At 45.3% G+C, this 27,291-nt stretch overlaps 1 protein-coding gene and 1 long non-coding RNA gene across 3 annotated transcripts; one reads left to right on the top strand and one right to left on the bottom strand.

The window, feature by feature from the left end:
• The first annotated feature begins 11,441 nt into the window (after positions 1 to 11,441).
• On the top strand, positions 11,442 to 13,390 carry LOC123167444 (uncharacterized). The gene is made up of 2 exons (XR_006483930.1): positions 11,442 to 11,771; positions 12,050 to 13,390. It is a non-coding gene; the product is annotated as an uncharacterized lncRNA (long non-coding RNA).
• Positions 13,391 to 16,424: 3,034 nt separating this feature from the next.
• Positions 16,425 to 20,299, bottom strand: LOC123166552 (probable methyltransferase PMT17). 2 transcript variants are annotated; one of them, XM_044584355.1, is made up of 7 exons: positions 20,122 to 20,299; positions 19,474 to 19,775; positions 18,655 to 19,357; positions 18,354 to 18,564; positions 17,947 to 18,244; positions 17,010 to 17,477; positions 16,425 to 16,905 (listed from the first exon to the last, which is right to left on the bottom strand). In XM_044584355.1, exons 3-7 carry the CDS (start codon positions 19,336 to 19,338, stop codon positions 16,677 to 16,679), a joined length of 1,890 nt encoding a protein of 629 aa, XP_044440290.1. In that variant the 5' UTR covers positions 19,339 to 19,357; positions 19,474 to 19,775; positions 20,122 to 20,299; the 3' UTR covers positions 16,425 to 16,676. The 2 variants fall into 2 exon arrangements, with proteins under 2 accessions (XP_044440290.1, XP_044440289.1); XM_044584354.1 differs by lacking the exon at positions 19,474 to 19,775.
• Between the last annotated feature and the right edge of the window lie 6,992 nt (positions 20,300 to 27,291).

The raw sequence follows: 27,291 nt of genomic DNA, 5'->3' as shown, positions 1-27,291 counted from the left end.
ACCCTTTCTGACTTCATTTCTTATTTTTCATGCATTTATTGATTATTTTGAGCTATAAGACCCTGAAATTGAAAAGCATTTCAAATGAACTCTGAAAAGGTTGAAAGTTGGGATGGTATCATCATTTCATCCACATAGCATGTGCAAGAAAGTTGAGAGGGTTACGGCAAAAACTAGATGCACTTCGTGTACAAAATGGACAATGATATCATACTCGTCTGTTACAAAGTTGGCATGGTATCATCATAATAGTTGCGGGAGAAAGTCTTCACTTTTTTTTCGCTTGTGTCATTTGCTTATTGCGCCGTAACCATGGATAATCTTCATCGTTTATCAGGATGCTTGGGTCAGCCTTGACTTTAAAGGGAGGAATTTCATGAAACTTTCCATAATCTTCAGACATGTCTGTCTTGCCCTCCACTCCCACGATGTCCCTTTTTCCTGAAAGAAATATGTGGCGCTTTGGCTCATCGTATGATGTATTCGCTTCCTTATCTTTTCTTTTTCTCGGTTTGGTAGACATGTCCTTCACATAGATAACCTGTGCCACATCATTGGCTAGGACGAACGGTTCGTCAATGTACCCAAGATTTTTCAGATCCACTATTGTCATTCCGTACTGTGGGTCTACCTGTACCCCGCCTCCTGACAGATTGACCCATTTGCACTTAAACAAAGGGACCTTAAAATCATGTCCATAGTCAAGTTCCCATATGTCCACTATGTAACCATAATATGTGTCCTTTCCCCTCTCGGTTGCTGCATCAAAGTGGACACCGTTGTTTTGGTTGGTGCTCTTTTGATCTTGGGCGATCGTGTAAAATGTATTCCCATTTATCTCGTATCCTTTGTAAGTCAATACAGTCAAAGATGGTCCCCTGGACAACGAGTACAGCTCATCACAAATAGTGTTGTCACCTCTGAGACGTGTTTCCAACCAACTGCTGAAAGTCCTGATGTGTTCACATGTAATCCAGTCGTCGCACTGCTCCGGGTGTTTGGAGCGCAGACTGTTCTTGTGTTCATCGACATACGGGGTCACCAAGGTAGAGTTTTGTAGAACTGTGTAGTGTGCTTGAGACCAAGAATGCCCGTCCCTGCATATTATTGAGTCAGCTCCTAGCGTGCCTTTTCCAGTCAGTCTCCCCTCATACCGCGATTTAGGGAGACCTATCTTCTTAAGGCCAGGAATGAAGTCAACACAAAACCCAATGACATCCTTTGTTTGATGGCCCATGGAGATGCTTCCTTCTGGCCTAGCGCGGTTACGGACATATTTCTTTAGGACTCCCATGAACCTCTCAAAGGGGAACATATTGTGTAGAAATACGGGCCCCAGAATGACAATCTCGTCGACTAGATGAACTAGGACGTGCGTCATGATATTGAAGAAGGATGGTGGGAACACAAGCTCGATACTGACAAGACATTGCGCCACATCACTCCTTAGCCTCAGTATGATTTCTGGATCGATCACCTTCTGAGAGATTGCATTGAGGAATGCACATAGCTTCACAATGGCTAATCGAACGTTTTCCGGTAGAAGCCCCCTCAATGCAACCGGAAGCAGTTGCGTCATAATCACGTGGCAGTCATGAGACTTTAGGTTCTGAAACTTTTTCTCTGGCATATTTATTATTCCCTTTATATTCGACGAGAAGCCAGTCGGGACCTTCATACTGAGCAGGCATTCAAAGAAGATTTCTTTCTCTTCTTTCATAAGAGCGTAGCTGGCAGGACCTTCATACTACTTCGGAGGCATGCTGTCTTTTTCGTGCAAACGTTGCAGGTCCTCCCGTGCCTCAGGGGTATCTTTTGTCTTCCCATACACGCCCAAGAAGCCTAGCAGGTTCACGCAAAGGTTCTTCATCACGTGCATCACGTCGATTGAAGAGCGGACCTCTAGGTCTTTCCAATAGGGTAGGTCCCGAAATATAGATTTCTTCTTCCACATCGGTGTGTGTCCCTCAGCGTCATTCGGAACAGCTAGTCCGCCGGGACCCTTTCCAAAGATTACGTGTAAATCATTGACCATAGCAAGTACGTGATCACCGGTACGCATGGCGGGCTTCTTCCGGCGATCTGCCTCGCCATTGAAATGCTTGCCTTTCTTTCGACATTGATGGTTGGTCGGAAGAAATCGACGATGGCCCAGGTACACATTCTTCCTGCATTTGTCCAGATATATACTTTCAGTGTCATCTAAACAGTGCGTGCATGCGTGGTATCCCTTGTGTGTCTGTCCTGAAAGGTTACTGAGAGCGGGCCAATCGTTGATGGTTACAAACAGCAACGCGTGCAGGTTAAATTTCTCCTGTTTGTGCTCATTCCACGTACGTACACCATTTTCATTCCACAACTGTAAAAGTTCTTCAACTAATGGCCTTAGGTACACATCAATGTCGTTGCCGGGTTACTTAGGGCCTTGGATGAGAACTGGCATCATAATGAACTTCCGCTTCATGCACATCCAAGGAGGAAGATTATACATACATAGAGTCACGGGCCAGGTGCTGTGATTGCTGCTCTGCTCCCCAAAACGATTAATGCCATCCGCGCTTAAACCAAACCATACGTTCCTTGGGTCAGCTGCAAACTCAGCCCAGTACTTTCTCTCGATTTTTCTTCACTGCGACCCGTCAGCGGGTGCTCTCAACTTCCCGTCTTTCTTACGGCCCTCATGTGCCTTCGCATCAACTTGGCATGCTCTTCGTTTCTGAACAGACGTTTCAACCGTGCTATTATAGGAGCATACCATATCACCTTCGCAGGAACCCTCTTCCTGGGGGGCTCGCCGTCAACATCACCAGGGTCATCTCGTCTGATCTTATACCGCAATGCACCACATACCGGGCATGCGTTCAGATCCTTGTACGCACCGCGGTAGAGGATGCAGTCATTAGGGCATGCATGTATCTTCTGCACCTCCAATCCTAGAGGGCATACGACCTTCTTTGCTGCGTATGTACTGTCGGGCAATTCGTTATCCTTTGGAAGCTTCTTCTTCAATATTTTCAATAGCTTCTCAAATCCTTTGTCAGGCACATCATTCTCTGCCTTCCACTGCAGCAATTCCAGTACGGTACCGAGCTTTGTGTTGCCATCTTCGCAATTGGGGTACAACCCTTTTTTGTGATCCTCTAACATGCGATCGAACTTCAACTTCTCCTTTTGACTTTCGCATTGCGTCCTTGCATCGACAATGACCCGGCAGAGATCATCATCATCGGGCACTGGTTTCTCTTGATCTTCAGCAGCTTCCCCCGTTGCAGCATCATTGGGCACATCGTGTGGTTCCTCTTGATCTTCAGCAGCTTCCCCCGTTGCAGCGTCACCGTATTCAGGGGGCACATAGTTGTCATCGTCCTCTTCTTCTTCGCCGTCTTCCATCATAACCCCTATTTCTCCATGCCTCGTCCAAACATTATAGTGTGGCATGAAACCCTTGTAAAGCAGGTGGGTGTGAAGGATTTTCCGGTTAGAGTAAGACTTCGTATTCCCACATTTAGGGCATGGACAACACATAAAACCATTCTGCTTGTTTGCCTCAGCCACTTCGAGAAAATCATGCATGCCCTTAATGTACTCGGAGGTGTGTCTGTCACCGTACATCCATTGCCGGTTCATCTGCGTGCATTATATATAATTAAGTGTGTCAAAAACCATTACAGAACATCATGAATAGATAATTAAGTGACCAAATTAATAGAAGTTCATCATCACATTAAAACCAAAGTACATACATAGTACTCATCTAACAACATATAGCTCTCCAGAGCATCTAATTAATTAAACCATACATTGAAATTATGTAAAACATTTCAATGCGAAAACAAATGCGATCATAATCGCAACCAAGGTAACAATTGATCCAACGGCATAATGATACCAAGCCTCGGTATGAGTGGCATATTTTCTAATCTTTCTAATCTTCAAGCGCATTGCATCCATCTTGATCTTGTGATCATCGACGACATCCGCAACATGCAACTCCAATATCATCTTCTCCTCCTCAATTTTTTTATTTTTTCCTTCAAGAAATTGTTTTCTTCTTCAATTAAATTTAACCTCTCGACAATAGGGTCGGTTGGAATTTCCGGTTCACATACCTCCTAGATAAATAAAATCTATGTCACGTTGGTCGGCATAATTTTCATAAACAATAAATGAACCAATAGTTATAACAATAATATATACCACATCCGAATCATAGACAGGACGAGGGCCGACGGGGGCGGATACCAAAACCATCGCACTATATAATAACAAGCAATAAAATAGTAAGAAAATTAGACAAGTATCTATCTAAATTAAGAATTTTTTTCTTTCAGAAAGAAGATAAGAACAAGAGGCTCACCACGGTGGTGCCGGCAACGAGATCGGCGCGGGCGATCGACGGCGGTGAAGACGGGAATGGGACGTGACGGGCCGCTAAACCTAGACAAATCTCAAGAAAAATGAAGCTTTGAGGTCGAGCTTCGAGAGGAGAAAGCTTAACTAGCTAGTGTGGCTCGGGCATTTCATCGAACACCTCATGTGCATAGGAGGTGAGCTAGAGCACCACAAAGCCCTCCCCTCGCCGGCCAGAGAAAAACAGAGCACTGGAGTGCTCTGCTCGCGGGCGAGGGGTATATATAGGCACCTCATTGGTCCCGGTTCGTGGCATGAACCGGGACTAAAGGGCAACCTGTGGTCCCGGTTCAAGCCAACCGGGACCAATGATGGTGGGCCAGGAGCGAGGCTCATTGGTCCCGGTTCGTCCCACCAACCGGGACCAAAGGGGCCAGACGAACCGAGACCAATGCCCCCACGAGGCCCGGCAGGCCCCTGGCCTCACGAACCGGGACCGGTGCCCCCATTGGTCCTGGTTCTGGATTGAACCGGGACTAATGGGCTGACCCGGCCTAAACCAAAGCCCTCTTTTCTACTAGTGTGCTATCCCTCGTGAATTGTGACATGTGGGGTTGTTGTTTTTTCCAAGGAGTTGTTTGTTCAAAATTTGATCTTGTTAGCATGTGCACCGATGGTCAGACCACACAGGCACACGACAATACTCGCAGATCTAACATGCAACATTACAGAAGTGCATTGTTTCCTTCCTTTTCTTTTCTTTCAAAGTGGCACAGAATAAACGCTTTCCAGCAACCCACGGTATACCAAGCGAGGACATACGAAGCAGTTATTTTGTGCATCTCAAGAGTAAAGACCCGGAGGGGATGAACCTCTCATAGAACTCAGAGACTCATGGCCGTCCGATCAGATTTCTTCTGTCATACTGTCCGTCCGTCTCGGGCTTGGGTCATCTGGGACGTTGGATATATAGCATTTGGGCCGTGAGATGAATTTTCAATTACATTCCTTGGTAATATCCTTGCCCCCACAAGGGGCAGTTTGGTCATTGCACGCCCCAGGAGATGGGTACCGATAGATAGATATAGATAGACCGTGTCGGCTATTATCCTCGCTTCGCCCCTCTAACCCTAACCCTAGACGGTTGTGCTGCTGCTTTCCCGTAGAGCTCGTGCGTCAGGTCGACTCCACTCGGGGCCTGACAAACAATCTTCCTCCTTCCGACCACGGGACTTACGGAGATGCTGCCACCCTCCTCACGTTCATGGCTGCTGCTATATATCCGCTCTTTCTTTTTAGCAAGGAATACACACTAGACTGTATGATACTCCTCAGTTGCATGAACCCTAACTAAGACACAGTCCACAGACCCAACACTTAGAGATCAATCAGCGACGACTCCGCTCAAGCTCTGGAACCGTTCGCTCGCGCTTCTCCGGCATCTCTTTCTCTCTCGACACCTCTGCACCAGAGACCAGAGAGATGCCCGCGTTAGTGGCAGGTGTGCTCGCACGAATCGCAGCACGGATCCGACGGCCACGTAAACTCGGTTGCGATTTAGTGTGTCTTTCTTTGACAAATCATGCCTTCTAACCTTTTTTCGGGTGGCTGTCTCTGCTATGGCAAATCCATTCTTTCTTTCTTTCAGGATGTAGTTTCACCACCACATATAGTATATTTCACTAATAAGCATTCATGCATGCATGTACGTATATAGTATATTGTACTCCCTCCGTCCCAAAAAAAGTGTCTCAAGTTTGTACTAACTTTAGTACAGAGTTGTATTAAGGTTAAGATACTTATTTTGAGACGGAGGGAGTATATGCTAAATTGCAATTGCGCCCAAGAGTTTGAGTGCATAATATTGTGGTTCTACCATCATAGTAGTACTGTGCTGATATATTCTTCATGCTGCTGGTTGCCTGTCATTTCGGGTGACTGGTCACTTACCAACACCAAGTTCAGTCTTTTTTGGATTCTGAAGAACGAATAGTTCGGAAACCAGCACATTCAGCTTTGCCTATCATACATTCTGCCTGGGTTCCTCTTCTAGTCTGAATTTCTCTGCAAAAAATACCCATTCAGTCAAAGACTCTTAAGATTGACAGTTTCTAAAAAGATGTTTCATATTTGGCTTCTGCGAATTGCTCAAAAGATTGTTCGATCCGCATGCTAGAGGCAGAACATTGTTCGGTTCTGCCCTTTCTTCGGTTGAAGATTGTTCAGACTCTCAAGAAAGCAAATACTACCTCCGTCCCACAATATAAGATGTTTTTGCAAGCTGTTTTGCTTGCAAAAGCGTTTTATATTGTGGGACAGAGGGAGTAGTTCAGATAGATGCACATTCGTCTCGGCCAAAACCAAGTTCAGTCTTGTTCTCTTTCCTGTTGAAGGTTATTTGGATTCTGAAGAACAAATGGTTCGGAAACCAGCACATTTGGCTTGGCTTATCATACATTCTACCCGGGCCTTCTCTTTTATGCTGAATTTTCTGCAAAATGGTAAAGAAGAATCATCCTTCAATCCAAGATTGTTCAGATATGGTTCACGAATCGAGCCTTTCTTTTGGCAGGCTGCATGTCTGTTTTTGAACAGATGTTTCGCATTTGCTTCTGCACCTTGGTGAAAAGATTTTTCGGTCTGCCCTTCATTCGGTTGAAAATTGTTCAGACTCTGGAAAAAGTGAATGATTCGGACAGAAGAACATTCATCTGAGCCATCTTTCTCAAAACTATGAGTATACACCATTGCATAGTGTCACACTCAGCTCACAACCACGAAATGCAGCTCACGAGTCAGAGACTGCAAAATTAAACTGACGATGCTATAGCAAATTCCCACCTACTATATACAGATATATCCTTGAGCTAAGAGAGAATCAGCGATGACAGAAAGGTTTTCTGTTTGAACTTCCGCAGCTGATGACATGGACAGAACAACACTAAGGAAGTCTTAACAGCCGCAAGGGTCTTCTCAGGGTTGAATGGCCCGGATTCATGATCCATGATCCCGCTCTTCCATCGCATGCCGTCGGTGATGGCCTGTATTTTCACCTGAAGATCACCGTCCTTGGCCACGGTGTCCCTGAAGATCACCGTCCTTCAGGCCTCAGAATCAGTACATCTCCAGGGGAATGTATGTTATATCACACCTGCAATCATTATCCAAAATTGATCAAACATTACAATTAGTTCATGGATAAGATGACAATCATTAGCGTCTCTACTTGCTACATCTGAACTTTCTTATAAAAGCAGAAGAGGGAATAAATCTTCAGTTATTTCCATTACCTATCCTGATAAAGCTGAACACTTTGTTAGTGTGGGTGAAGTCATACATCTTCGGATACGTAAGAAAGCCTCGCACCAGTCGTGGTACGTTCCAATGAACCCCCGCTCATAGATAACCCCGAGGGCGTCAGTGGCAGAACCTGCAGGCACCACGTTCATCACCCAGAGTGGATACTTCATCAGCGCAGAGGCAATGTGTATATGAGGACTCAAATAAGAGACGAATATGTGAACTTATGACAACGTAACCACCTGCAGGAACCGAGCGTGGTTGAACGAACTCAAGGTCATCGTCACGAGAGTCCTCCCTCCTCCCAACCCTAGCCGCCCTCCTCCTCACCCCCTCCCCCCCCCCCCCCCCCCCCCCCCCTCTTCCCTTCCTCGCCACCGCCTGAGGCAGCCGTCGGGCAAGCCCGGGGCGCCAAGGATGGTGGAGGCGGGGCCTCGGTTGCCCTGCCTCTGCGTGAGGAACTCCGGATCTGGAGCGGCGGCTCCATTGGCAAGGCACGGCCGGCAAGCAGCTGTGCGGGCGGTGGATCTGGCGTCCCGGCCGTGCGGGCGGCGGGCTTCGGTGGTCGTTGGCGGCCGGCGGCAGCTTCTGCGGCGGTCGATGCGCACGATCTGGCGCCTTCCATCCTCCCCTGTTCGGCGTGCGGGCCAGCCTGGTTGGGCCGCGCTTCCTCTTGGTCGCCGGTTCTGTACAGGAGGCGCTGTTGGTGGCGGGGATCTAGTTCGGGCGAAATCCCTGGCCGGCCATGACCGGCCGCGCCGACGGCGACGCCTGAGGGCGCCGTTCCCCTCCTTGGAGGCGTCGGTATGGACTGATCTCCTCACTTCGCCTTCCCCTAGGTCTCTCGGGCGAAAACCCTAACTTTGTTGGGCGGTGGCGATGCTCACGGCGCCGTTCCCTTCTTGAAGGCGCCGCTTTGGGAACCTTGGGGTTGGGTGGCGCTTGTGGGTGGTGGGTGACGGCGGTGGTGCGGCCCTATCCTAGCATGGATTTATGTCTGCTGCTTGGAGATGGACTCGCGCAGGCGGAGGTCGTCGTGCTGGCGTCAATGGCGGAGGACCTGCCAAGGCTCGGGTAGGTGGAGGTCGTCGTTTGGCGTCGTGGTGGCATCGATGGCGGAGGACCTGCCAAGGTTGTCACCTCAATCTGCTCTGAAGATGGACCAGTGAAAGATGGCGGCGACAACACATGTGAGTGCGTCGGACCGGTTTGAGCCCCAGACTCGGCAGATGGCTCGGTCCGGGCCTCCGCTTTAGTTGTTAGGCTTAGGTGAGAGGTCTGGGTATGTGGCCCAGCTTGCCCCCTTCATCATTTGGATAGGAGTAGCGGCAGATGTTGCCAAGATGGCGGATCCAGGCATATTGTTGTTCTATTTTGTAAGGTCCTCGAGAATAATCAATAAAATGGCCGTATGCATCTCCCCAGATGCAGAGGCCGGGGGTCATTCTCTTTTTTTTTAAATGTGAACTTATAACTGATGTTATGTTAAGTGCTACAGACCCACACATTTGTTTATTTTCTCATTATCAAAGCCCGGAGGCTTCTCCTCGCAACCGTTTGAGTAGAAAGCATACATTCCTTGTAGTTATTAGGAGTACAAGCTACTTGTCCTTTGCATATTGCGCGGAGAAAGCAAAAGAAGCAAAGAAGGAAAAAAGAAAAGGCTGACAAAGTGCATTGGTAATGTGCATTGTGCAAGGAACCATCATGGGAGATGCTTTGGGGAAAGAAGGAAAATGAGCAAAGTCATAGAAGAGGCTGTGAATCCCCCTCCCTCCCACGACGCTCCCGCGGGCGTCCAGGGGGAAGCCCTAGCTGCGCCGCCACCGGTCCCCCCTCCTCCTCTCCCTCCTCTCTCGCCGTCGCCGGAGGGTGCGAGCAGGCGAAGTCCGCTCGTCGCTGGCGGCGGCGGGGCCTTCTCGTCTCCATGCGTGAGGGATTCGGCGCGGGCCGGACCCCTCCGGCCGAATGCGGCGCTGGGCGAGGCAGCTCGGCGGCACGCCGGCGTGAGCCGACGACGGCGCCTGACGACGATGCGAAAACGGCGCGTCGGTGGTGCAGGCTCGAGGTTGGTGGCGGCATGGCGGCACGTCCAGATCCGCCTCTAGTGCGGCGGGTCGTGGGCGACCTGGGTCGCGGTCGGCCTTCCCTGCCATGGCTCGTGGGTGGGTGGGGGGTGGCAGCGGGTGGATGCATGCGCCATGGCCAGGCTGGGCCCTTGCGGCTGGTCGCGACGCACGGCGTGGGAGACTCCCCTGGTGTCCATCCTTGGACGCGGTGGCGGGCTTTGCTCCCTTCTCTCCGGTGACGGGCTTTCTGCCGTGGTCGTGCTCGGGGTCGGGCCTGTGGCAGGGTGGGGCGAAACGGTGGTTTGGGGGGGGGGGGGGGGTTGGAGGGACGGGGGCTCCGCTGCCGAGCTACCTGTCGCCGGCACTGCGTTGTCGCCGGTCGTGGCCGCGGGCCACCCCTCCCCTTCCCCATCCCTGTTTGTTATCAGTTCCAGCATTGTTCGACGGCTTTGCTGGCGGTCTCGGAGGTGGTTGGGGTGCGAATTGTTCAAAGCCTCGACCTTCGGTGGTTCTCGAGGCGGTCTGGATGCAGGGCGGCGGCTCTGGCGGTGGGAGGCGTGTTTGTCGTGGGCTGACCGCACGCTCGGGTGCGGGTGGGCAGTCATGGTCGCTTGGGCGACATGGATGCGGGTAGTTGGTGGAGCGAGGTTGCGACGGAGGGGTAGGAGCACCCGGGTTCACCACTCGACCAGCCCGGTACTGGCCGACGGAGGTGGCGTCCGTGGATGTCGTTCTCCTTCTTGCAGGCTCCGTCGTGGTGCTCCCATTGCCTTCGTGGCACTCCAGGTGAAAACCTGATCTCTTGAGGGCATCGTATTGGACTCCTTGCTCCGGCTTTGTCCATCTCATCACCCCTCGGTGGATTGCTCATCTTCATGGTGGTCTTCGGCTTATCATTAGGGTGCTTAGTCGTTGTTAGGGTTGTGTTTTCGGAGCTCGGCACCTTTGTATCTCGTCTTGGGTGTGTGTTGAGTCCGGTGGTGACGTGTGTCTGCTTCTTGCTCGATGTTGTTGTGATGGTTACTTTATATATAAAGTGGGGGAAACCCTTTTTCGTCAAGAAGGGAAATAAATGTACGTAGCTCTCTGCACCATTGCCCATTGCACCCATCTAGTATCTAAGCTATCTGCCTTAAAATTCTCAGGTTTGCTGCTACCGGCGTGAGTGAAATCATCTCCGATTTAGGTGACACATCTTGGAAGCTATAGGTATACTGCAGCTGCAAACTTAACATTGCATCTATGATCAGCATGTATAGTTAAGCTGGAAATACTTTTGTTTATGCTGTGTCAGATTGGCAAATCTGTGGGGAGTAGAGTATTAGTCTAATCTGCTGGCTGGCGATGGGCTAGGTATGCCCGGTCGTCCTTGTTTTCTTCTTCTACTGCTGGTAGCACTGGTAACTACTCCCTCCATTCCAAAATAGATGATCCAAATTTTATACCCAAAGTTAATATAAAGTTTGCAGCAGTTATTTTGTGCATCTCAGCAGTAAAGACCCGGAACAGAATGAAGCTCTGACAAAGCTCAGAGACTCATGGCCGTCCGGTCAGATTTCTTCTACGATACTTTCCGTCCAATCACGTGTTTGGATCATCCGGGACGTTGGATCTTCAGCGGTCGTTATGGCCCGTGAGATGAATTTTCAATTGCATTCCTTGGTAATATCCATGCCCCCACAAGGGGCAGTTTGGTCATGCACGCGCCACGGCCCAGGAGGTACCGATAAATAGATATAGATAGACCGTGTCGGCCATTACCCTCGCTTCCCTCCTCTCCCATAACCCTAACCCTAGCCCTTCTTCTACGCCTCTACAGTCCTTATCGACGCCACCCCTCCCCTCTACCTCCTCCCCGCCTGCCGGTTGCGCTGCTGCTTTCCCGTCGAGCTCGTGCGTCAGATTTGGAAGGACGGGTCGCTCCCATCGTCCATGTAGTTGCCTCCTCCGCCTGGGAGGCCCTGGACAGAGGGAGCCATCTCCGTTGCCTCCCCTACTATCGATGCCGCTGTCTCCTGCTCCTCCTCTGTCCATGCGTCCCCAAGAAGCAAGGTGTGCTGTTGCTCCTCCCTACCAATTGCTATTGCTCTCCTCCCTCCACGGCAACGGATGTGCTGCTGCTGTTGTAGATTGAAATTTGTATGCTTCTGCTGCTGCTACTGCTGTTGTAGATTGAAAGTTGTATGCTGCTGCTGCTGTAAATTTGATTATTTGTAGCTTTGTGTGCCGCCCACCGCTGCAGCTGTAAATTTGATTATGTGTAGCTTTGTATGCCACCGCTGCTGCTGTATGCTTTATGCCTGTATGTTTTATGTCTTTCTATTTTGCAGATTTGGTGCAATCAAGTCAAAGATTCTACATCAGATGGTTATGTTTTTCGTTGCTGTTTTTGATTTGTTCAGTGTGCATAAAACATAAAACAAGATTTCCAGCTAATATTGATATATGTTCCTTTACTTATCCTATATGTTGGTTTTAGTTGCTTCTTTTCTGGTTACTAATCTAGCTATTACCACATGTCTGTTTGTTTTGCACTAATCCTATGTGTCTAATCTCGCCATTGACTGAATAAGCCTATGTTTTGGATTTGTACTAATAATTCTGTCTAAGCCACCACCACGGGATTGAACTCATGAGGCTGTGAGGATCTTGCGATTTACTGTTTTCTTTAAGAGTGATTCCTTTCTTAGTTTTTCTTTTAACCTTTCTTATTATCACTTTTGTTTCATGGCTGTAGCACATAATGGCAAGTGACTGCAATTCTGAAAGATAGTACGAGGGGATTCTTTGTCACCATCTTATTATTGTGGTATGTAAGCCAATTCTTGCACTCAAACCATGAAAAATTGTTTCTTTCAGTTGTTTGCTTCGGCTCATGAAGACATACTAATTCTTCCTCTATGTGGAGAGTGATTAGACTCTGAGATAAGATCGTACTCCATGCCCATTTTTGGACCAGCTGGGTTTTCTGAACTGTCTACTGTTTTTGAGCCCATCACATGTATGCATTGCACGGAACGAAAATGAGGTTGGTAATGTTTCCGGTACATTTATTGAACTTTGGCTATACATATGTGTTCAGCCAGTGAGTATAATGGTGAAGTCATAACATCTGAACTTTGGTTATCGGAATTATAATAGATTTGTTACTGTCCCATTTCAGTTTTCTTCTATTAGAATAAAGCTATGCCTACATTGAGAGTTGTTCACCTTCGCGACAATGGATTTAGCTACTTGTTAAATACTTTACTTTGGTGTAAGCATACTGATGATTAATGGCCTCTATCAACTATAAAGCAGAGGTCTGCATGGCATAGTTATTTTATTTATAGTATTGTAGACAAAATGCACTAATTCACTTTATTACACTATTTGTTACTTTCTCTTTATTATATCATCTCTCACACCTTTCTACATATTTTTCAGTGGCGTACATGTTAAATCTGTCATGATCTTACACTGTATATTCTTAATTTAGCGCTAGAGATGCTGTATGGAGCTGATATTCCTCTCAAACTTCTTTTCTTCATCATATGTAGTCCCAAGAATCTGGGTTCTAACTCCATCCTCCTCGGTAGATGCTTATTAATTTCCTTATGTGATCGTAACATGTGTAAAGCTATTAAGACAACATTATTAATGCACTGTTCTTAAGTACTTCCCTACCAATATTAAGCTGGCAGTTTCATCTTTTCGCTTTACCTTTGGCCTCATAGGTGTAAACTTGATCAATAAAAGCTGTGAGTGTAGTAATATAATTTTAAATTTGTGAGATTGTTTTTTACTAGCAAATGGTATGTTATCCTTTCCAGGTAAATTGCAATCTGTATAAATCATCATGTACAAATAATAACTAAAGTATATGCCAGATTTAACAATATTCATAGGATCTAGAGATGAATTTGTTCTCTTTACGAACTAGTACATAAATATTCCCTAGAAAGGATAAATAAATATTCCTCAATCAATCCATGTCTTTTGTACCAAAAGAAACCAAATTACAATGCCTATCCAATGTGAAATGAATGTAAGCATTACGCAAGTGCCTTCGTAAGGCATTCAAAAATTATATTTGGTCCTTGCACCAAGCTGGTTTGGTTGAAATTTGTGAGACACATATTATTTTCAGTCAAAATATAATCTGCTGATAATCCAATGGCTTTGTTAGTTTCGATGCACATATCATTTTTATTTTCTTTTGTGCAGCCAAAACTTATCTTGGATTCTTGGTCTTAAATGGGCGCTCTTACTTTTGTGTACTTATTAATTATGATTGCTTTGTGAATTTTCTTGTCCTTCCGATTTTTTTTTGTTTTCTCGATTCCTTTTAGTGAAGTGCATGGCTTGCACTTTCTGCACCTAATGAGAAAAGCTTGGTGAAAGTACACAGTGAATGGATTTTAGCGCTAACAACTCAGACCCAATTATCGAGGAGCTAAGCGGTCCAGCACAGAAATAACGTTCAGCAACTTTGGAAAATGATATTGAAGATTATGATCGAAGATTATGATCGCAAGGTATTTCAGCAGTATATGGATCATAATCTTCAATATCATTTTGCAAAGTTTCTGGATGTTCTTCCTGTGCTGGACTTGTTGGCTCCTCGATAATTGGCTCTGAGTTGTTAGTGTTAAAATCCTTTTCTTGTGTACTTTCCCCAAGCCACAAATCAGATAGTAGAATTCAGAGTGGGCATGCTACCACTCACTTCATCAAAAGGAATCGGGAAAACAGAAGAAAATTCAGAAGAACAAGAATTTCACAAATCAATAAGTACACAAAAATAGGAGTTCCAAGTTAAGACCAAGAATCCAAGATAAGTTTTAGCTGCACAAAAGAAAGAAAAATGATGTTTATTGGAACTAATAAAACCAGCTAATTAGCAATAAGTTGTATTCTAAGTGAAACTAATGTGTCTCACAAATCTCAATCAACATAAGGCAGTTTGGTGCAAGGGTCGAATATAAGTTGCGAATGTCTTGCTTAATGCCTACATTCACTTCTCATTGGACAAGCAATGGAATTTGGTTTGTTTTTGGTATAGAACACTTGCATTGATCATGGAAAAATATTTAGTTACCCTTTTGACGGAATATTTATCTACTAGTATGTATTATATTATCTAAAAGAAGAATAATTCTTTTGAGCATCCACAGGTTAGTCAACTGACCTTACATTCACCATTGCGTCATTCATCGTCCCAATTCATTCATGTAAAAAAATGCACTCCTGTACAAAGGTGTACTAAATCGATGACACTTATTTTGGGATGGAGGGAGTTCCTACCGAAAATGTTAACACTATATGTACCTCACATTAGAAACATATTACAGAGCTAAATCGTTGTCATTTATTGCCCGTGTATACCAAGCATTGCAGGTGAGATCAATGCTTCTCTAGGAAATGAAAGATTTCTGAAGATTTTTCATTATGGGGGAGAAGAAGACATTGATCTGGCAGGGTGTGGTATTCCTAATCGTGAATTTGGACCCTATGCTTCCGGAAAACTGTTCAGGTCTTAGAGAGAAAAGAGAAGTTAAGTCCAACTCTTCTTGTTTCAGAACAATTATTTTGAATTACTGGTTTGAGAAAGATGTGAGTCAACTACTGTATCTTTCATTGCACGGAGAAGCTGCCGACGTGGTTGGTTACGCCATCATGGATGACGTCAACCTGGAGCATGGAATCTCATAAATTGATGTTTTCCATTTCCATTTCCATTCCTTGTTTCCTAGGTAATCTGGAGCATGGAAAGGGATCAGTCTATCTCTGTTACAATCAAGTTGTGATCTCATCACGGCTCTCTGGAGTCTGGAGTGTTTATTTCCCATTTTCAGTGTCTGTTTGGCAGTGAAGTGTGTTTGTTGCAAGCTCCATCTGCGGTATGGTGAGGGTGTTGGTTTCTTCAACAGGATGCATATATACCTGATGTGGGTGTGCTTGATTGGATTGGATTGGTGTGTAATTGTCAAGCGGGCACTGGATTGCTTGCTTGGTTTATAGCTCCAGCTTGGTGTGGTGTTCACAGTTGATCAAGCTGGTTCTTAATAAAATGGTTGTGTGTGCCGGTTGTGCATCAACCCAGATTTGTAAACCCTGCGTGGTGTGATGAACAATATATAAACTGAGATACTTTGTATTCGGTTGATGGAACAAGAAATGTTATTACTATCATGAATGCTTTGTTAATTATATGGAAATCTACGATTGTACTAATGAGTTTGAGTGGATAATTTTTTTTGTGCTGCCACCATAGTAGTAGTATTGTCTCTTAAAAAATAGTAGTGGTAGTGATATTCTTGTTGCTGCTGGCTGCCTGGTAGGTTTCATTCAGACGATGAACTGTAAGTTAAGTCATTTCCCAACCCCAAGTTCAGTCTTTGTTCTCCTTCCTATTGAAGATTGTATGGATTCTGAAGAAGGAATAGTTAGGAAGCCAGCACATTCAGCTTGGCACATCATACATTCTGCCTGGGCCTCCTCTTTCAGTCTGATTTTTCTGCAAAAAAGAAGAATCATTCTGTTCGCAAATCAGCCTTTCTTTTGGCAGGCTGAGTGTCAGTTTCTGAACAGATGTTTCGTATTTGGATTCTGTGCCTTGTTCAAAAGATTGTCTGGTCTGCCCTTTTCTTGGGGTGAAAATTGTTCAGACTCAAAAAAAAAAACCCAAATAATTCGGACAGAAGCACATTCATCTGAGCCAGCTTTCTCAAAACTACGAGGGAATATCCTCTTTTGTAACGGTTGACTGAATACCATCGTGTAGCATCGTGTCATACTCACAGCTCACGAGTCAGAGACCGCAAAATTGAACCGATGATGATACAGCGAATTCCCACCTACTATATACAGATATATCCTGAAGCTAAGAGAACAGTCGATGAAGACTCAACAGAAAGGTTTTCTGTTTGAACTTTCGCAGCAGACGACATAGAACAACACTGAGGAAGGCGATAGCTATTGCTGCTTTTGGGCAGGCTCCGCGGTCCAGTAAGTTTTGACGGCCACAAGGATCTTCTCAGGGTTGAACGGCCCGGATTCATGATCCATGATCTGGCTCTTCCATCTCATGCCATTGGTGATGGCTTGTATCTTCACTAACATCTCCACGGTGTCCCTGAAGATCACCGTCCCTTCAGGCCGCAGAATCCGGTCCATCTCCAGGAGGATGTATGTTATGTCACACCTGCAACCATTGTCCAAAATTTGTTCAACATTACAATAAGTCCATGGTTTAGCAGAAAAAGAAAGCACCAGCTCAGGAGTCAATTCATTGGCTGTTTCTGCTACCTGTCATGATAAAAGCTGAACACTTTGTTAGCGTGGATGAGGTCATACGTCCTGGGATACGTCGAGAAAGCCTCGCACCAGTCATGGAATGTCCCGATAAACCCCCGCTCGTAGATAACACCGAGGGCATCAGGAGCAGAACCTGAAGGCACCACATTCATCACCCAGAGCGGATACTCCATCAGCGCAGCAGCAAAACCCCCCATCCCTGCATCCATGTCCATCACGTTCCTGTATCGCCCCTTGGCCAGTGGCGGGATCAGTTTCTTGTAGTGGTCCGCTCGCTCTGCCCACAACTTATTGTCCTCTTCGAACTTCTCAGGGGTGATGCCTGAAACTGAACCTCGGGTTATTCTCGGCGGAACTGCGGATGCTCTTTGTGGCCAGTTCTCGAGAGCTCCGCCAGCAACTTCTTCCTCGGTTTGCACTTCCGGCAGAGGAGATATGCACGTCTCCATCTTCTTGTACCTATGTGGTCGCACAGTCAGTTTTGTTTTCTGATCAAGAAAATAACAGAGAATGCATTGTGATGATCTTGAGGTTCAAAGCATCTATGACTGTACTAGTGTGCTGCTAGGTTGCTACAATGGCAGGTTATTATATGATTGTAAGTGAACTGAGCCACAAGCCAGTCAAAAGACTGTACAATGTTTCCAAAACTGTCAGGAAAGATAAACTGATACTTAGCTTCACTTAAGTAGACGCCATTCAGAATGGTGTTAGCGAAACCTGTTAAATCACTTTCTTTTTCAAAGAATAGGAAATTCAAACTATGATTTCAAGCATGAGGTTCATACAATGATAATCTTGGTAAAACAAACCGGGCTATATATTTCAGAACAGCCAGAAATAGAAGTTATTCCGGAACTACAGATAATGAGCTACTGCAAGCGTACAAAAAATACAATACTCAGAGAAAGCATAACAGAAATCTTACCAAGCAGAGTCCACATCGCTGTTGTTGCAGAACTGCAGAGCTTCGTCGGCATTCCGATTATTAGCACACTCCATGTGGTTGATAGGCTTCTGCCATACAGCAAGATCATCTTTCTCTACTACTTTCTTCCAGCAGAGCCGCTTTGCTAGGTCCTCAATCTCATCTTGCTCTTGCTTCAGGTCTTCCTCTGTTCTTTGCCACCCCTTGTAGTGCTTCTTCCAACGGATTGGAGGCCCAGAGAGGATCCAGTAGCCTCCTGGTCTTAGAACTCTGTCCACTTCAACCAGATATAAACCGTCTGTCGACATGAACGATAAAACATAAGCTCTAGTTAGTTATACATTCAGTAAACATGTGCTCATTATAATGTAAATAGAAGATCTGTAACAATATCATGAAAAACATACCGAGCTTGTTCCATGGGATCAAACATCTAGAGCAGTGCGCCATGTCGAATGCTCTAGCAGGGTATGGGATTCTATCGGTTGCCATCACTCCAATCATAGCCGGCACTCCCCTCTCTAACGCAAACTGTACCTGTGCCTCGTGCGAATCCCTTGGTGCAAATGACATGGTGATGATGCCCCTCTTCAGAAGAAAAGCACCCCAACTTGCCACCTGAAAAACAGCCAGAATGCTTCCATCCTAAGACCCTAAAACCTTCAGAGATAAGAAACAATATCATAGAAATTTGTCAAGCAAACTCACCCCACATCCAGTATCAAGTGCAGTTCTGATGTTTCCGTCAGTTAACGGTATGAGCGCATTGATATCATCGATATAAGCATCAGCACCATGCGGGAACATCGTCCCACCACCAGGGAACCTAAACCGGTCCCCCTCAACCTGAATCCAGTTCTGGACAGCCTTCTCGATACTCAGCTCCCGGTGAGGGATGTTGTCATACCAGGCGTAGTCCCGACTCTGCGGCCACGTGAAGGGGTTCTTATAGTTCGGGGGTGCAGGGATCAGGCACCGGAACAATTTATCTTTTGTGGGGCAGTGCCTCTCCCTGTACTGCATCATCGCCTTTGGAAACTTCCTCGCTCTCCTCGGGTCATGGCAGGGCGTGTACTCGCTGTACTTGAGCTGGCATGGCGGGATCATCTCCGTCGCCAGCGACGACTCGTTCAAGGCCACACGGTGGTGTGCCTGGAAATCAAGACGGGCACCTGAGGATGCCACCGACGCGACCCTGGTGGTGCCTGAAGCATTGCTGGGGGCACGGGAGGGGGCGTCGTCGCACTGCGTCTTGGCGTACACAGGTCGAGGGGCGTCCTTTATGGCGGACGAGGTGCCTTGCCAGGCGCCGAGGATGTACGCCGTGGCGCACAGGCCGACCACGCCGATGGCCAGCGTCACGCGCATCCTCTGGAACTCCAGGTGGCGCATCCCGCTCTGCTCCTGTCACCTGCAAGAAGGTGCAGTTCAGCAGCACATATGGATGGAGCAGTAGCACTATATAAAATCGCTGTGTGATTGCAGAAAAGAACAGATGGAGGTGATCCATAACTCTGAAACATTTACCAGGGTGGAATTTTTGCTACTAAATTCAGTATATGATTGTGGATTCAGAGAAGGCAAAGTGGAATGTGACAGCAGGTAGCTGTGAATGGATGGACGGGGGTTAGAAGAAGCTCTCTCTCCCCTCCATGCTCCTGATTAAACAAGAATGGCAGCTGCAGAAAGTGTAGAAGAGCAGTTGCTGCTGCAAATGAGTGCCATCATCCTTGCCAGACACTAGTTCCCGACAGAAGAGAAACACAATGATGTGCAGCAAAGTGCACACATCCGTAGGCCTTTCCAGCCAAACGAACCAAGCAAAGAACCTGCAAAAAAGAAAAGAAAAAAAAAGTAGCAGAACCTCATCACTGATTTTGGGAGTCGAGACCCAAAATCCGCTCATGAATTTTCTCTACCGAGTTAATCGTCCCATTGCCCGCAGGAACCAACCAGGGAGAGGGGGGAAAAAGAATCTATCTTTTGGGCGTGCAAAAATCCTTCCTTTTCAACCAGGGGGAGGGGATGGAGACGAAATGCTACCAACGGCAATCTCTAATCCGCCCCAACAAGAAAGATGAGATTGGGTTCCTTGAAATCCCTACCCTAAGCTAGGTGGCCTGCCTCGGACGAACAGGAGGAGAGTGCGAGTGAGCTGGTGTGGGATAAGGTTACCTTGCCTCTTCCCCTGTAGCGGCGCTTTCCCCTGGGTGCAGGTGCAGCAGTATCGCCGGCGAGGTGACGAAGCAATCCGGCGGCGGCGACCGCCTGCGGCTGAGAGCGGCGGCGGCGGCGGCGAAGAATTGGATTGGTTGGAGAAGAAAGGGGGGAACCAAATCTAGTACTAACCCATGTGTTTAGGCTATAGTTATAGTTTTTTTTTTAGGGGTAGGCTTGTTATAGTTAATTTCTTTCTGGCGTTTGCTTCGTTGTTTACTCTGGCCATTCGCGAGCCCGGCCCACACCCATGCCCATGAGGCCAGCCAGTCTCCCTTCCCTGGGCCTTGTAGCATTTTGCTTTTTTTTGTTACTGAGATTTGGGCCTTCTTGCATGCCTCCACGCCGGGGCTCCGTGGATTCCACCGCCCGCCCGGACCGACGAAGAAGGTGAACGTTGATGGGGCTGTGTGAAAACCCGAGTTCCATCTATTTTCCTTTCTTTTTTGGTTTTCCTTTTTCTTTTTATATTTTTTTCTAATTTTAAAATATTGTTACTAGTTAAAAAAAACTATTCCTCTCAAACAATGTAAGTTTTTCTAGAAATTGTTTATAACAATATGAAAAAATGACACAGGTTCCAAATTTTCTTTGAAATTTCAAATGCTTCCGTTTTAAGAAAAATGTTCAGGAATTTCAAAAAATGCTTTAATTTCAATGTTTTGTTCAGAAATTTCCAGTTTTGTAAGTAATCTCAAAAACATCAATTCTTCAAAAAATCCTCGCAATTTTCCAGGAAATGTTTTCAGTTCTGTGTGCCGCTGTTACTTCTTTAATGTTCGTGTTTCTGCATATATCTCTAGTAGTCATCACTTCCAGTAGCTAGGAATAGGTGCTCACCGACGCAAGTTGGATTCCACACAAGCGCACACGTTTTTCAGCGATTATAAGTCACATGTGGTGCCGCCCAATGGGCTGGTCCAGTTTTGTCTGCCCTATGTATCACACTCCTATTAATTTAACCCCTCGATAAGCAAGGCATGTACGGTGAGAAGAAACGACGCCCCAAATTCCGGGCGCGGCTATGTGACGCTTACTACGAGGCACACTGGTGCCTCGCTATAGGGCGTCATGGTGGGGCGGCCCATTAACACATGACTCCCGTCAGGCTGAAGTCATCTGATTTTTTACTTTTATTTGTATTTGAAATGCATATAGTTCAAAAGCTTAAATTTACATAAGAAAATTTAAAACGAGCAATTTTAAAAATGTTACCCTAGTATAAAAATTGTTAGCACAGTTTTAATATAGGTTGATAACTTTCAAAAAAAACACAGTGCCAATAAAAAAAGATCCCATGTTTCAAAGAAATCAATGCAGATTGTTTCTGAAAAATGTGTACACAACTTAAAATAAAAGTTTACGTATTGTAAAAAAGCTCGCACCATTAAGAAAATGTATGTGAAATTTAATGGAAATATTCCCGCGTTTCAGTAAAATTATTATGACATTTAAAAAATGTCATATACAATGCAAAAATATGTTTCACCCAGGTTAAAATGTTTATTGCCAACTACAAAATGAACCTGATATTTTCAAGAAGTAATCACCTGTTGCCAAAAAATATCCATGATTTTTTTCGAAAATGTTTATACAGTGCATGAAAAATATTCATGTAGTCTAGAAAAATGAAAAAATGGCATTAAAAAAATACTATACAAGATGCATTGGCAAAAAATGTTTCCGTGAATTTGAAAAGTTTTCAAAACATATATTTGTTTAAATGGACGTCATGTATTTGAAAAATGTCCTGCATGTATCATAAAAATGTTTCACGTATGCTCGAAAAATTTACATTGTGTACTAAGAAAAAAGTAGAAATGTGTTGAAAGAAACAGCTAAAAACCTATAAAGAAACATAAACAAAAGCAGAAAAGCCTAAAGAAAACCAAGAAATAAACAAAAGAAACATAAGATATAACAAAGAAAGGAAAAATTAAAAAAACATTGAGAAAACAAAGAAAAGCAAAAAAACCTGAAGAAAACGAAGAAAAACCTGAAACGAACCAAAGAAAACCAAAGTATAACATAGAAGGAAAAACAAAAATCAAAGAGAAACCAAAGAAAAAATTAGAAAAAATAAAAATAAAAATAAAACCTTTTTTGCGGGTGAAAAGCAAAGAGAACCGATGAAAAACAAATAAGACCGTAGAGAAACGGACCTGAACGAACCTACAACGCGCGGTGAACAATCCATGCTACTAGGTCGGCCTGTTACGGGCGACACATAGGCCTAGCGTCGATTTCAGTCCCTATTTTGAGGCACTTTGTATCAAGTTGTTGTTGTTGTTGATTTGCAGAGATAAAACTGACATGGCCCGTGTTTCGAAGAAATCAATTCAATTTGTTTTTGGAAATTGTGTATACAACATAATATAAATGTTTGCATATTGAAAAAAACTCGCACCATTAAAAAATGTATGTGACATTTTATGGAAATATTCCCGCATTTCAATAAAACAATCATGACATTTAAAAAATGATATATACAATGCAAACATATGTTTCACCTAGGTTAAAAAATGTTTATTGGCAATTAAAAATGTACATGAAATTTTAAAGAAGTAATCACGTGTTTCCAGAAAATATCCGTGATTTTATTCGAAAATCATTACACAGTGCATGAAAAATGTTCACGTAGTTTAGAAAAATGAAAAGATTGCCATTAAAAAAATTGACAAGATGCATTGGCAAAAAAATGTTAACGTGAATTTGAAAAGTGTTCAAAACATGTATTTGTTTAAATGGACATCATGTATTTGAAAAATGGCCTGTGTGTATCATAAAAATGTTTCACGTCTGCTATAAAAATTTACATTGTGTACTAAGAAAAAAGTAGAAGTGTTTTAAAAGAAACAGATAAAAACCTACAAAGAAACGGAAACAAAAGCCAAAAGCCTAAGGAAAACCAAGAAATAAACAAAAGAAACACAAGATAGAACAAAGAAAGGAAAAATAAAAAACATTGGGAAAACAAAGAAAAGCAAAAAACGTGAAGAAAATGAAGAAAAACCTCAAACGAACGAAGGAAAACCAAAGTATAACATAGAAAGAAAAACAAAAATCAATGAGAAAACCAAAGGAAAATTAAGAAAAAAGAAAAAAACAAATAAAACTATTTTTGCAGGAGAAAATCAAAGAAAACCGATGAAAAACAAATAATATCGTAGAGAAACGGACCGGAACAAACCTACAACGCGTAGTGAAGAATCCACGCTACTAGGCTGACAGATAGGCCTAGCGCCGATTTCACTCCCTATTTGAGGCGCATCAAGTTGTTGTTGTTGATTCGCACAGAGACAACTGACATGGCCCGTCACATTTTAGACAGCAAACAAGTACTCCCTCCGTTAAATGTTCCTATATTATGGGACGGAGAGAGTACATCACTACCAGTTTTGGGAACCAATCTGTCTAAGTTTTTGCCGGTTTTGAAAACCTTCTAGAAGGTTCATGCACTAATTTCAGTCTGGTTTCTCCATTTCTTTTCTTTTCTTTTTTTCCTTTTCTTTTCCTTTGTATTTTTTCTAGTTTAATTTTACTTTATCCTATTTTTTTAATTTATTTGTTCAAATGTGATTCCTAAATTTCAAATATAGTTCAGATTTTTTTATAAAATCTATTTTAAAAATTAGTTAACATTCCTCTTTCAATAAATTTTTAATTTATTTGTTCAAATGTTATTTCTAAATTTCAAATATAGTTCATATGTTTTGAATTTCAAAACTGTTCCCATTTTCCAAAATAACCAAAAATTTGAAATTGTTCAGGAATGCTATAAAAATGTTGCGATTTCAGTTTTGTTTTTCGAAATTTTAGAAATTGTTCCCATTTTAAAAAATGACCGGGAATTTAACAAAATGTGCCCCATTTTGACAAAATATTTTTGTGTTAAATTTATGTTCCTAACTTAAGAATGTTCATATTGTGACAAAATCTTCAAGAATTCCAAAATTTTCTTCACTATTTCTAAAAATGGTCAGAAAAGTAGAAAAACCATTAGTAAACAATTGTTTGTAATCTTTGATAATTATTTGAATCTTGAAAAGCTCAAACAATTTTTCAAGAAAAGTTTTTTAGTTCTGCTGCCACCATTAGTTCTTTAACGTTCACGCCGCGCCTCTGTTATCATGATTCATCAATTCCAGCAGCTGGGAAGAGGCGCTCGCTAGCCAGAGGTCGTGAGATTTAATGCTTGCTACGGTGCCAGCTTCCACCTCCTTCGGAGTGGGCCAACCCATGACCTCGCTCGGAGTGGCAAGAAATCGCCATCCTTTGGGTCGAACGGCGATTTCGTCCGTTTTTTGTCCGTTTGGGTCGGTCGTCCGTCCAGCGCCCGGCCTCTTTTATATTTGGATCGGCAGGACGCCCAACGCGCCCACCCATCTCATGTCCGCGCGCAATTTTTAGAAAAAGGCCCACGGCCATAGATCATGCCAGCGGCCATGTCGTCGCCCTGGTTTTGGCGCTGCAGCGCGCGGGGAAAAATTGGCTGCGCTGGTTTTGGCGCGCCGCGTCCGGCGCGCGTTATTAAGAAGGCGTTTCCTCCACACTCTGTCGGCCGCCCACTCGCTTCGCCGCCTCTCACTCGCCTCGCCGCCTCTGCGCCACCATGTTGATGCGCCGCCTGGGCACTTCGGCTTTTCGCGGAGTCCGCGAGCGCCGCTCCGGCGTCTTCTCCTCCGAAATCTGGTTTGGCGAAAAACGCGTCAGTCTCGGCACCTTCGACACCGCAGAGGAGGCGGCCCGCGCGTACGACCCGGCGGCCTCGTTGGGAGGTGAATTTTCCCAACGTGTCGACGAGCCAGCGGGCGCAGGATCTCGCGCCTCTCCCGCAGCTTTTCACCGACGAGGATCATCGTGACAACCGGAGGCGGCAGCGTAGCCTCGCCATCGCTGAGATGGACGTGGAAGCCATGGCGGTGTGGCGCGAATGCTTCCCACAGGACATCGTCAACGAGCACCAGTTCTACAAGCAACGGAGGACGGAGAGGGAGGTGAGGAGGACGGAGCGAGCCGCCTATCGGTAGGACAAGCGTGCGCGGAAGCAGGCCGCTCAATTGAACATGAAGCTAGGAGAAGCTTCATCCTGAGACTCCGAGGACGAGCGGTATGCTGACGCCTACATTCAGACGTCGGAGGAGGACATTACTGAGTCGGAGTCGGAAAACGACGAGTAATTGATCTTTTCTTTTAACAGTCTATGCTATGAACTATCTATGTATCCTTACATTATCCAGCCACCCCGGCGAGTAGTTCATCTTTTCTTTTAACAGTTGATCCTTGATACTGGCCAGCGGCGCCAGCGATGAAGGAGGCGGGTCAGGGTGCGTTGTTGGAGGGGAGAGGGCGAGCGTGCGCGCGTCCGTCTCGTGTCCACGCCGACGCAAATCCGGCTCAAAAATGGGCCGGGAATGGGTCGCCCGCGGACGAAAAGCGGACGTGCGTCCGTTTGGGTCGGCACGTTAGGCCGCCTTTTGTGTCTGCGCCGACCCAAACGGACGGCGGCGGACGAAATGGGTCGCCCCATTGGAGTTGCTCTGACTACTGAAAAAACCAACACAACGGACATCACCAACCGGGTAGCTTGATAGCGTCAAACAGCGGCCAAATTCATTGTTTTGACCCTTTGCACATCTTTTAGCCGCATCTGACCCCTCTTTGAATTTTTTTTGGATCTGACCTTTTTCCTACCGCCACCCGAGCTGGCGGTAGGCTAAAACACCCTACCGCCAGAGGCGCTGGCGATAGGGACCGGATCAATGTCAACGGCGCTGTCAGCCGCGCTGACGTGGATAAGTGGCTACCGCCACAGACCGTGGCGGTAGGATGTCGCTCCCTACCGCCAGAGCGGCTGGCGGTTGATACGTCTCCAACGTATCTGTAATTTTTGATTGTTCCATGCTATTATATTATCTTTTTGGATGTTTAATGGGCTTTAATATGCACTTTTATATTATTTTTGGGACTAACCTACTAACCAATGGCCCAGTGCATATTGCAGTTTTTTTTTGCCTATTTCAATGTTTCGCAGAAAAGGAATATCAAACGGAGTCCAAACGGAATTAAACCTTCGGGAGAATCGTTTTTGGAACAAACGCAATCGAGGAGACTTGGAGTGGACGTCAAGGAAGCAACGAGGCGGCCATGAGGTAGGAGGGCGCGCCCAGGGGGGAAGGCGTGCCCCCACCCTCGTGGGCCCCTCGTGGCTCCACCGACCTACTTCTTTTGCCTATATATACTCATATACCCCGAAAACATCCAGGAGCACCACGAAACCCTATTTCCACCGCCGCAACCTTCTGTACCCGTGAGATCCCATCTAGGGGCCTTTTCCGGTGCTCTGCCGGAGGGGGAATCGATCATGGAAGGCTTCTACATCAACATCATAGCCTCTCCGATGATGTGTGAGTAGTTTACCATAGACCTTCAGGTCCATAGTTATTAGCTAGATGGCTTCTTCTCTCTCTTTGGATCTCAATACAAAGTTCTCCTCGATCTTCTTGGAGATCTATTCGATGTAATACTTTTTGCGGTGTGTTTGTCGAGATCCGATGAATTGTGGGTTTATGATCAAGTTTATCTATGAACAATATCTGAATCTTCTCTGAATTCTTTTATGCACGATTTGATATCTTTGCAAGTCTCTTCGAATTATCAGTTTGGTTTGGCCTACTAGATTGATCTTTCTTGCAATGGGAGAAGTGCTTAGCTTTGGGTTCAATCTTGCGGTGCTCGATCCCAGTGACAGCCAGGGAAACGACACGTATTGTATTGTTGCCATCGAGGATAAAAAGATGGGGTTTATATCATATTGCTTGAGTTTATCCCTCTACATCATGCCATCTTGCCTAATGCGTTACTCTGTTCTTATGAACTTAATACTCTAGATGCATGCTGGATAACGGTCGATGTGTGGAGTAATAGTAGTAGATGCAGAATCGTTTCGGTCTACTTATCACGGACGTGATGCCTATATACATGATCATGCCTAGATATTCTCATAACTATGTGTTTTTCTATCAATTGCTCGACGGTAATTTGTTCACCCACCGTAGAATATGCTATCTTGAGAGAAGCCACTAGTGAAACATATGGCCCCCGGGTCTACTTTCCATCATATAAGTT

The sequence above is a fragment of the Triticum aestivum genome, chromosome 7D (assembly GCF_018294505.1).
Source record: "Triticum aestivum cultivar Chinese Spring chromosome 7D, IWGSC CS RefSeq v2.1, whole genome shotgun sequence".
NCBI classification, from domain to species: domain Eukaryota; kingdom Viridiplantae; phylum Streptophyta; class Magnoliopsida; order Poales; family Poaceae; genus Triticum; species Triticum aestivum.
This window is presented reverse-complemented; position numbering and strand designations above follow the sequence as displayed.

What these genes read in the sequence shown, in the direction of transcription:
- LOC123166552 (XM_044584355.1), bottom strand. Translation starts at nt 19,338, where the DNA reads ATGCGCCACCTGGAGTTCCAGAGGATGCGCGTGACGCTGGCCATCGGC. An exon ending in CACTTGATACTGGATGTGGG is followed by an intron (nt 18,565 to 18,654) that starts GTGAGTTTGCTT and finishes GCTGTTTTTCAG; the next exon opens with GTGGCAAGTTGGGGTGCTTT. An exon ending in AGCGATGTGGACTCTGCTTG is followed by an intron (nt 17,478 to 17,946) that starts GTAAGATTTCTG and finishes GCGACCACATAG; the next exon opens with GTACAAGAAGATGGAGACGT.